The sequence below is a fragment of the Barbatula barbatula genome, assembly GCF_947034865.1.
Source record: "Barbatula barbatula genome assembly, chromosome: 6".
Taxonomy (NCBI): domain Eukaryota; kingdom Metazoa; phylum Chordata; class Actinopteri; order Cypriniformes; family Nemacheilidae; genus Barbatula; species Barbatula barbatula.
Window position 1 is genome coordinate 20,109,341 of NC_136765.1, and position 10,480 is coordinate 20,119,820.

General features: G+C 37.9%; 1 protein-coding gene across 4 annotated transcripts; it reads left to right on the forward strand.

Moving 5' to 3' along the window:
* Positions 1-1,466: 1,466 nt before the first annotated feature.
* Positions 1,467-10,325, forward strand: p4ha1b (prolyl 4-hydroxylase, alpha polypeptide I b; the record flags this gene model as incomplete). Of its 4 annotated transcripts, none has more annotated exons than XM_079459192.1 (15): positions 1,467-1,670; positions 3,402-3,478; positions 3,672-3,768; positions 4,035-4,186; positions 4,308-4,445; positions 4,626-4,865; positions 5,140-5,348; positions 5,441-5,617; positions 5,924-5,994; positions 7,706-7,805; positions 7,941-7,994; positions 8,137-8,202; positions 8,572-8,640; positions 8,721-8,817; positions 8,988-10,325. In XM_079459192.1, the coding sequence occupies 14 exons, from the start codon at positions 3,403-3,405 to the stop codon at positions 9,056-9,058; spliced, it is 1,617 nt and encodes a 538-aa protein (XP_079315318.1). In that variant the 3' UTR covers positions 9,059-10,325. The 4 variants fall into 4 exon arrangements, with proteins under 4 accessions (XP_079315318.1, XP_079315320.1, XP_079315319.1 ...); XM_079459194.1 differs by lacking the exon at positions 5,924-5,994 and adding an exon at positions 6,699-6,769 and having other exon boundaries at positions 1,514-1,670; XM_079459193.1 differs by lacking the exon at positions 1,467-1,670 and adding an exon at positions 1,874-1,956.
* Between the last annotated feature and the right edge of the window lie 155 nt (positions 10,326-10,480).

Here is a 10,480-nt window from a genome sequence, read left to right on the forward strand (position 1 = left end):
ATGTATATTGGCCATTTCAGTCCAGTGTCTGTCAGCAAAGGCTGAATGGAAGACAAGACAAATGAAAACTGATAAAAATCCAGGTTTCCTAAATACGTATTCTTTGCTAAAAAAGTGAATATGACCTTTTTTGCAGTATGTGAGGTCTGAAAAAATACAGAGCATCTTTTCTGGTATTTTGACCTGTTCTTCAGTTTTATTTTTTTGCAAATAAATGCAAAGAGAAGGTATATTTTTATTTGATAAAATATATATTTTATGAAGATATAGATTGTAGTTCACATAATGAAAAAAACAAGTTCATATTCATGTTTAAACAACACAGTACTATGCATTTTGCTTGTAATTATCAAGGATATATTTGCTTTGTAGTTTGCTTTTGTCTGTTAACACATGGTGGCCAGATGGAAAGAGGTTGACAGAATGTCAGGGGTTTGTTTCTTGTTTAGGTTTGTTTTGTTAAAAATAAATTAAGTGTTTGTTTTTGAGCTTCTTCCAACAGAAAATGTGAATTATTTGGCCAACAGTGATAAAGTGAGTGCAAACTCAAATAGAATTTCAACAGCCGTTTTATAAGGCAGCTGGTGTAACATTGGAGTTAGCTGTACATCTGGTGTTAACATGGAAGTTGGTGTAGAAGTAGCTCCAGGCGCAAGACAAAACGTAGACCTGAGATGGCTGTCTCTTCTTTTCATGCAATCCATCACAGCCCTACCCATATCTTGCAAATTAAAATTTTGTTACAGTGAAATACATACAAACTGCACAGAATGTTGGGTGCAGCAGGGTTGTTGGACCTAGATGATGTTCGTAAGAGTCCGTGTCAATGTGTAGTGATCCAAACATGTTAAAGTAGTCCATATCAGATGGCAGAAGCAAAAAGGAAGAAATATTATTACATAAAAGAAAACAATCATCTCAGTTACCATTTCTTAAAAATTATACCAATACAAAAAGGAAAACACCACAAAGGATTGTAAAGTATCAAAAGTGTTAATTTATTAAATCATGTGATGTTTTAAATAATACATTTATATAATTCCCTTAACAATACACACAGAGTGCAATAAATTGTCTATTTATAAAACAAATGCCAGTCCATTTAGTCACTTTTGTTATAAAGGTTCATAGACACATGCAGGCATTCTTCAGTGTGTGACACAAACATTTACAGCTCTGGATTTGTATATGTAAAACAAAAGTTTGGGAATCTAATATAGTAATGCACCTTATATAGTTTAATTTAGCTTTTAGAAAGAAAGGAAGAAACAATCAAAGAAAGTCATACATATTTGGAATAATAAAAGTATTCTTTTTTTGGAGTGAACTTTGACTTTATGCCTTAAATATAACACAACTAAAACTGTACGTTAGTAATAAAGATTATTACTGTTTTCTTAAAAACGGAACATAAAGGGTCCTTATGCAATGAGATGCATATATTGCTGTACATTTAGTATGAGCATGCGCAGTTCCTCTTCCATCCCAAAATTGCCAGGTCCCGTGAATTGGAAGAGTGTGTGAGGATCTGCACGTAGCTCTGTGGACAGACGAGAAGAAGCTCTTATATAAACCAGAGGCATCGTAAACAGCGTCCTACATCCACGCGAGCAGCAGGAGGCCAACATCTGGATCGACTTTGTGCTCGTTGACAGCTCGAAATAATACAGGTAACGTTAAATGCTCTGGCGAGTTTTGCAATATATTTACACTGTCGAGCGAAGCGTGATTTGTTTCATTAAGGGTTTGTTTTTGTTAATTGGTTTGATGTGCTATATCATTCTTATCGGTAGAGCAAGAATATGACGATATATTTGATGTACAGTATATACACTGATCACGTAAAGTGGGCAAAAGGTTGGGAGTTGCCTGTAGGAACTTCCGCTATGCATATCTACAATAATACGAAGAAGTATCACTCTCAGAGTAGCAGTCAGCTTTCGGATTCAATGTGAGGTTGGTGTGTTTTCCTTTATGTCTTTGCGATCACAAATAAGTGCTCGATCATATTCCGATTTCCACGTGGGTCAGAATCAGATTGTGGAAGGTGTTTGCAGTTGTTTCTGACACAAACGCAATAGCGCAGAGCGCGTTCGTGTGACAGGGTGCCACATTTCTGCATGGATAAACTTGACCTACTCACCTACTAAATTAGATATTTTAGTTTCCGCAAAAACGTTTTCTGTCGGTATTAAAACTCTTGCACCGGGTTAGCGCGCGGAGGAGGGGCGAGGACGTGGCACATCCGTTATGCTGGACCCAATGAACTGCGTTCGGCCATGGAAGACCCTCACGAGCGCACGAGCTCAGAAAAAACACAGTAGTTGCCATAGCCACAACATTGACTTTTTTTTAATCATCTCAGTTAAAAGTATACGAAGATTACAGAATGTGTTATACTGTCAATTTTATTCTTTAAATATTTAATGAGCATTTACAAACCGCAGTATTTTAGATTTAGTTCAATGTTCTCAAGGTGTGGTTTTTTTATCGGTGGTATATATATATATATATCTCTATGATAAATCTTTCATCTGTCTATGCATGCAAGGTCACTGAGCGTCCTTCATCATAACTTCAAAGTGTTCACTTTATGCCTTTCGGAAAGAGTTTATACAAGAGGCTCAGGCTCTGCTATACCTTCCCTTTTTGAGTAGATCCCTACAACATACCAAAATGTCACAGTGGTCTAATAGGTTGATGGTTTTTGGCCTCTTATGGCATTTTTTGTTGTACATATCGAGGATCAGATGGCTTTAACACACATACCATCATGTCTCTTCACACAATTATGATATTTTTATGCAACACATTAAAGAACGCTACAAAGTTATGAAGGACGCTATGTGACCATGTGATATGAAAGATCAAATGATATAATAAGAGCTTTGGGTGCCCTGTTTTTCTAGTTTCTGGACACACTCAGAGCTTGAATATCGGTATTTGTTGGGGGTATCAGTGTTTTTGTCCGGCGAGTCCCTGCCCCAGAATTCCTGTGGGTCGGCAAAGTTTCACAAAACAAGCGTGACCTCTTGTATACACATGACACTTTTGCATAAACACACAGCAGAGAGTTTCCTGCAGGGCGGGCACAGTCCCCTCTGTCATTCTAACCACTGGATGCCACATTTGTGCCAAAATTTAGACCCAACAATAAACAACGTCACCAAACATCCACACGAAAAATAAACTTTATCCCAAAGTTTTGGCTGTGGTTTCATATTTAAATAAACATCTAATATTGCCATCAGATATGAACGAGAATGTTATTGTTGTGACTACTGAATAAATATTAGCAATAAACTGCAGTTAGATAACACATCTGTGTATCACTAACAGGTTTGATGTGACACAATCCAATGATCTTATATATCACAAATGCCACTCCTTCATTCTCTCAGGATGCTGCGGTGTTGGTTCCTGTTGAGTTTATTCATCCACACACTGTATGCCCACGGTGACTTCTTCGCTTCAATAGGTGAGATGTCCATTGTTTTTTCTGTATCCTGTCCATTCCATATAAGGTCATCCATCCTTCCTGACATACAACTCAGAATGTCCTTAAATAGCTTTACAATTGTAAGTGGGAGGTGTGGCCTAGCATGTCAGCATCTCACTCAAGCTCTAAGACAACCTAGTTTTAATTCCAGATTTAACTTTTTGATCTTCAGGTCAGATGACGGACCTTCTATATACCGAAAAGGACCTGGTGACATCTCTGAAAGATTACATCAGGCAAGAGGAGAACAGACTAGAGCAAGTCAAACAGTAAGCGTAAACAGACACACGCACACTCAAACAAACACAAGAACATGTGGTCTAAACACGCTGTTAACCTGCTCAGCTGTGCAAACACATGCGCCCAGGAAGTGTCCTGATTATTGTTTGTAAATGCTTTTTATATAACTACTCTTTGGGTACAGACTTTCAAGGGCCTCTTTCAGATGTCTTTTGACAGATCATAAATGTCTAGTTAATATTCTGGCTCCTTAGCATCAGCTGTTTCTAATTCTGTTGTGTGTCGTCTGCAACAGGTGGGCAGATAAGGTGGATACGCTGACAAGCACTGCCACGCAGGACCCCGAGGGATACCTGGGACACCCGGTCAATGCCTTCAAACTAATGAAAAGGCTTAACAGTGAGTGGGCTGACCTGGAAAGCCTGGTTCTGAAAGACACCACCAATGGTTAGTGGGTTTTCTGACATTGAAGTGAATTACAAATTCATTGTAAATAAATGTTAGATGAGATCTAAGAGGTGTCATGTTTAAAATAGATTTTTAAAGGTTTTTTTCTCTCTTCTCTTAGGGTTCATCTCTAATCTGACCACTCAGAGACAGTTCTTTCCAACAGATGAGGACCAGACAGGAGCAGCCAAAGCTTTGCTTAGACTGCAGGACACGTACCAGCTGTCTGCCAACACCATTTCGACCGGAGACCTGCCTGGTGAGTGAGTGCACGTGTGTTTGCATTTCTTGCATGTTTTTATCGTTCATTAGCCTTCAACATTTTAAGTGACTGAGTCTGAGGTCTAAAATTAGGGATGTATTTGTAGTAGGATAGAGTCTTTATCTTACATGTAATTATAAAAGATTTTCTCTTTTCATCTTACCGGTGTGGCATCAGGTGTTGTTCATAAGAGCCGGATGACTGTGGAAGACTGCTTTGAGCTAGGCAAGATGGCTTACTCTGAGGCAGACTACTATCACACTGACCTCTGGATGGCTCAAGCCCTCACACAGCTGGATGAGGGCGAGGAATCCATCATAGACAAGGTCACAGTAATGGACTACCTCAGTTACGCCATTTACCAACAAGGGGAGCTAGAGAGAGCTCTCGAACTTACCAAGAGGATGCTGAAGTTGGGTAAGAAGAAATGCAATTATAGGACTTTTTTCTTTAGAGTTTGGAAGTAGTTGTCATTTCCATTTACAGATATTAGCTTTAGACAGTTCCACCTTGCATGTATGCAGAGGGCGTGATTTGAAAAAGCCATTTTTCTTACGATATGTCACCTTAAAATTGTAACATTACAAGGAATAATTGAAAGACATGGTTTTGAAAAGTGAGACAGATAAGCCTGGATACATTTTTGATAGATTAGATAGCAAAAACTGACTGTACTGTGTGTGAATTTCAGACCCAAATCACCATCGAGCCAATGGGAACCTAAAGTACTTTGAGTTCCAGCTGGAGAAGCAGAGAATGGCAGAGAAAGAGGAGAAGGAGGTTAAAAAAACTGAGAAGAAAGTGCTGGACAAACGTGACGCTCAAAGGAAACGATCCAAAGACCCTCTGCCAGAGAGGAAGAAATATGAAATGCTGTGCAGGGGAGAGGGAGTGAAACTGGTGAGAAGAAAGATGACCTTTTCTCTTGACTTTGTCTCATTGCCTTTTATTTTTTTGTTCTTGTTAAAAACTCTTGTTTCTAACTGCTATAGACGCCCCGCAGACAGAGCCGCCTCTTTTGCCGTTACTTTGACAACAATCGCAATCCACAACTGCTTTTGGCTCCAGTAAAAATGGAAGATGAGTGGGACCGTCCACACATTATTCGTTATCATGACATCATCTCTGAAAGTGAAATTGAGACGGTGAAGGAAATTGCAAAACCCAGAGTGAGTTTCTGTTTTTTATTATGTAGTAAAGCTGTGCTTTATTTTGAGATCTTTGAAAAAAAGAGTAAATCTGTCTGTTTGTTTAATTGATCACATATTTACAAGGCTATTGTGAACATTGATTTCTTGGCCGCTCATCCCATAGGATTAAACCGACATCATGTCATCAAACGTATTGTTTACTATACTATTATATGTACGGATTATACTGTTAGAGAGGTTTAGTCCAAATCCGTTAGGGGTTGATGTACGGGAGCCTGTGTGGGACACACAGAGCAATGTGTAACCCCATATCTGGCTCCTTAGCTCCGTAGGGCTACTATATCCAATCCCATCACAGGCGTTCTGGAAACCGCCCCCTACAGGATCAGTAAGAGGTAAGGCGTGAGAACGTAGAGAACCGCCAACATTACCATCATGCTCTCGCATTTCTTTAGAATACAAAAACTCCTGAGCAGAAACAATGTAAAAGGCCACATTATTGATAGTATTAATATTGTATTTTAATTATTTAAATTAGATCAAACAATTACGAAATTATGAAAATTCTACTTTGATATAGCTGATTTGAAATGGATTCTAGGACTGTGAAAATGTTGACACTAGAAGATTGTAACCGTTCAAGCAGAGAGGTTTAATATTGTTTTTATGCTGAGGAGTTGTACTTGCATTGCTGTTTTTTGTCATGCAGTGATAAAAGAAGGAATGCTGTGTTTTTCTCGCAGTAACAGTCATTGAACAGGGACAGTGTTGTAAATGGAGAGAGTTGTAAAAAAAGTGATTTCTTATACAAAATGCTTTGCCCTTTGTGGTAGTTTGATATAAAGTTTCATGCTGAAAATTGCCTTTATAGCTGGGGCAATAAACATTCAGTTACACATTTGCATCGTAGATTGTGAACAGATTTGTCCCTGCTCTTTACATGGCTTGAATTCAGAAAAAGACACCTAAAAGTGACCTCTCTGTTTCTCTCTTTCCGTCCTTTTGTCACTTCTATTTCCATGTGTGGTGTTTTCTGTGTTTGTATTTTTCTCTCTTGCTCTCTTTCTATCTCTCTTCTGTCTTGTGAAATGGGGAATAGCTAAGGCGAGCCACGGTGCATGATCCCATTACGGGAAAACTCACTACTGCCCAATACAGAGTCTCCAAGAGGTAAGGGGTGACAAGGTCATGACAGAGAACTTGCTAAACTTTAATCATTTGAATTTTAACCTCGTTTTGATCAATCATTTCATTTTACACGCATGAAAACATGTCTGAGATCGATTGGTCCATTCAAAATGTCATGTTACTAAAGTGTTGGCATTATTTTTACATTCATGCTTTCTAAATTTAATATAATTTGGTGGAAATCTGACATTTTTCATATTCAATGGACCATACACACATTACTTTCAGTACATAGACAAAGGTCTCTTCTTTTAAACATAGACGCTTTAGGGGTGGCAGACCTCCATTTGTCCATATTCACACAGACAACAAATGTTAGCGTTTGTATGTTTGTAAAGAACATCCTTTTTTATGCTATAAATGTCTTTTTGTACTTGTCTATCTGAAGGGCTTGGGAATTGATAAATGTTTGGGTCCACACACACATAGACAGAAAGTGTGTTGTCTTCGCGTGGCCAGCTGTTTGAGTCTATGCACTAAAATAACCTTTAATATAGCTAAACATAGTTTGGTTGTCTCAGTCATATTTCCACCCATACCACAGTGGTTTAACCTCTCCCAGTTATTATGAGTGTGCGTGTTTGAGAATGCATATCTCAGACTGGGTGGAGTCAAAGTAAAGTTTGAGCCTGGGTTACACTAAATAAAGTAATGACAATAACAGTTTGTGAATGTAAACATGTCGCAGGGGCTGCATGTATTTTTCATCTTTGCTTCCTTTTTCCATCCTTTGTGGCTTTACATGTCCGTCTTTATTATAATCTTAACACTAGTTTCAACTAATTTTCTGAAATCGAACTGATCTTGTCTGTTATGTTATTTAACAGTTATGTTCTTGCATGTAATGCTATCTGGTTTGATGTCGTTTGTGTTGTACGGTATATTTAGTTCAAATTTTAGCTTTTTTCTACTTCCTAGTGCTTGGCTGTCTGGATATGAGCATTCCACGATTGCGAGGATAAACCAGCGTATTGAAGATGTGACAGGTCTTGAAATGGACACAGCGGAAGAGCTGCAGGTACGTGTGAGGGGCTTGTAGACTCCACCAGCCAATCCGATGCTTTTAAAATGTTGACACCTTAATATAACAATAAATATTTGACAATAATGTTGTGGAAACAAGCTGTTTTTTCCTTTTTTGTTTTTATCTCAGGTTGCAAATTATGGAGTTGGAGGTCAATATGAACCTCACTTTGATTTTGGAAGGGTAAGTTCTTTGTCCTCCTAAAAGATTCAAATTACAATCGTTTTTCTTAGCATAACCTGTCAGCATGGCAGTGATACACTGTTCGGCAGATACGCTTGTGTCTGTGTTTTTCACAATTCAAACTTGTTATGTATACATACAGAAAGAGGAACCAGATGCCTTTAAAGAACTGGGCACAGGAAACAGAATCGCAACATGGCTGTTTTATGTGAGTAACAATATTTGTGTTTGGTTGAATCTTCATTTATTGTTGGCTCATTTCATAGATTTTTTAAAGTATTTTTATTTTATTTTAAGTAAATACAGTAATCAAATTAGCAAAATAAATCTTATTATTTCAAGTAATGTAACAATACTGATATATTTACTGTCCCGATTTCACAGACAAGGCTTAAGGCTAGTCCCAGACTAAAATGAATGTGCGACCTGTCTTAACTGCCTTGAAATGTCTTTAATATATCTGTGCCTTTTTTTGAGATTCACACCAGTAATGTTTTCTTCTAAGGCATTTTTATAAAGCGACATAAGTATCTCAATATATCAAAGTTTGATTTATCCTGGACTAATTGTATTGCAGATGAGTGATGTGTCAGCAGGGGGCGCCACTGTCTTCCCAGATGTAGGAGCATCAGTGTGGCCCAAGAAGGTAAAACATACAACAAAACATATTTTGTCCTATCAAACATGCCCAGTCTTTTTCATATTCAGTGATTTTTATCTTGACAGGGTACAGCGGTCTTCTGGTATAACCTTTTTCCCAGTGGAGAAGGAGACTACAGCACAAGACATGCTGCCTGTCCAGTATTAGTAGGCAACAAGTGGGGTGAGTATGCTTGATCACTGTCGCGTCACTCCTGCATCAAGAGCAACTTTTAGTGATTTAACACATTGTTTCAAAAACACAGAAAGCATTCTCTTTTCTTTTTATACGGGTTTTACATATTTTTTGTCTTTTAAATTACCCTCACATTTTCCTCTCATTTTCTTTTCCAGTATCAAACAAATGGATACACGAACGCGGTCAAGAATTCAGACGGCCCTGTGGCCTAACTGAAATGGACTGATCACATTTTCTTTTGTCGTATTTCTATTTAACATCACAGTGTCAGTTTTGTTCAGTATGAACTATGAAATGTCTGTCTGTACAAAGTGTGAATGTCCATCAACCATATTCGTATCACTCCTTTGATGCCCTTTCACCTCAAATAGTAAACCCAGAAACATCCTGGGAAGAATAGGATTTTTTAAACCTTGATTCAAGGGACCATGAATATGCAAAGGTTTTTCTTTAGTTATTTATTTGGGGTTGGTTTTTATCCCCTTATTTGGCTTTTGCACTTTCTCTCGTCTCAAACTCTAATATTTTTAGGAGGGTTGCTTAAGTTCTGCATACAAGCACTGAACATTCCATAAACCATAAACGTGAATCCACTGACACTCCAAAAACCATAAACATGAATAGAAATGAAAGACAGAACATGGATAAGTTGTCCGGGTCATTTTAAGACACAGGAACCGCATGGTCCAAACATCCTGAGGAGCAACCAGTTAACAACAACAACGTAAACATTTTGGACAAACCTCTACACAGCACCCAAGAATAGCTTTTAGTTATTTCTGTGGCCAATGAAAGACAATGAATTTTATCCTAGATCTTTTTTATACTTTTGTATGTGTGGAAATGTTTTTTGAAGCGTGACTGTTTTCTACAGAATTAAATTCTATGCCATCATTGACACTGTCTTTTGTTTGGCTTCATAAAAATCATATTCAAAATCATACAAACATTATGAAATCAGATGCAAAAGCCACCTCCGTCAAAAATGAGATTATGATGTTAAGTGATTGCTCTCCACACAGTATATATTACTCAGATAATATTGCTTAAAAATCCACTAAATACCAAACTCTGACCAGTCTGAAATTTCTGCTATTGCTGAAAGTAATTGTAAGAGCCTGATATATTGAGATTATGCTTGACTATAAATATATTCTTTAGGCTGTGTATGCTTTTATAGTTATTGCGAATGTATAAGTTGTATATGTTAGCCTAAGAGAACTTTGCCAGTGTTGTGGGGTCTGAGGGGGTGCTTGCAGCAGAACCAAATGGGTGGAGCTTGAATCAACAGATGTGGACAAAAGCCTTTAGAATTAGATTTTACAGTGATTACCTATTAAACCACCAGGTTAGTATAGCACCTTATCAACTGGTTATTTTAACCCAATAAATTGTGTAACTTCCTCTACCCAACCAGTTGGGTTAAACGTTACCAAACAGTTGTCATTAATGTAAAAAAATGTATGTCATTAATAAATGAAATTGTTGTTTTGAAATTATTTTTTTATACGATAGAAGTACAATAAGGGGCAGTTCCCAGACAGGGGTTCGTTTATTAGGGACTGTGTTCAGCCAGGACTAGCACGATCATGTGCGCATTTCTCGACAGTACACCTGTCTTACACTGTGCGAGTTTTCCCAGTGACGG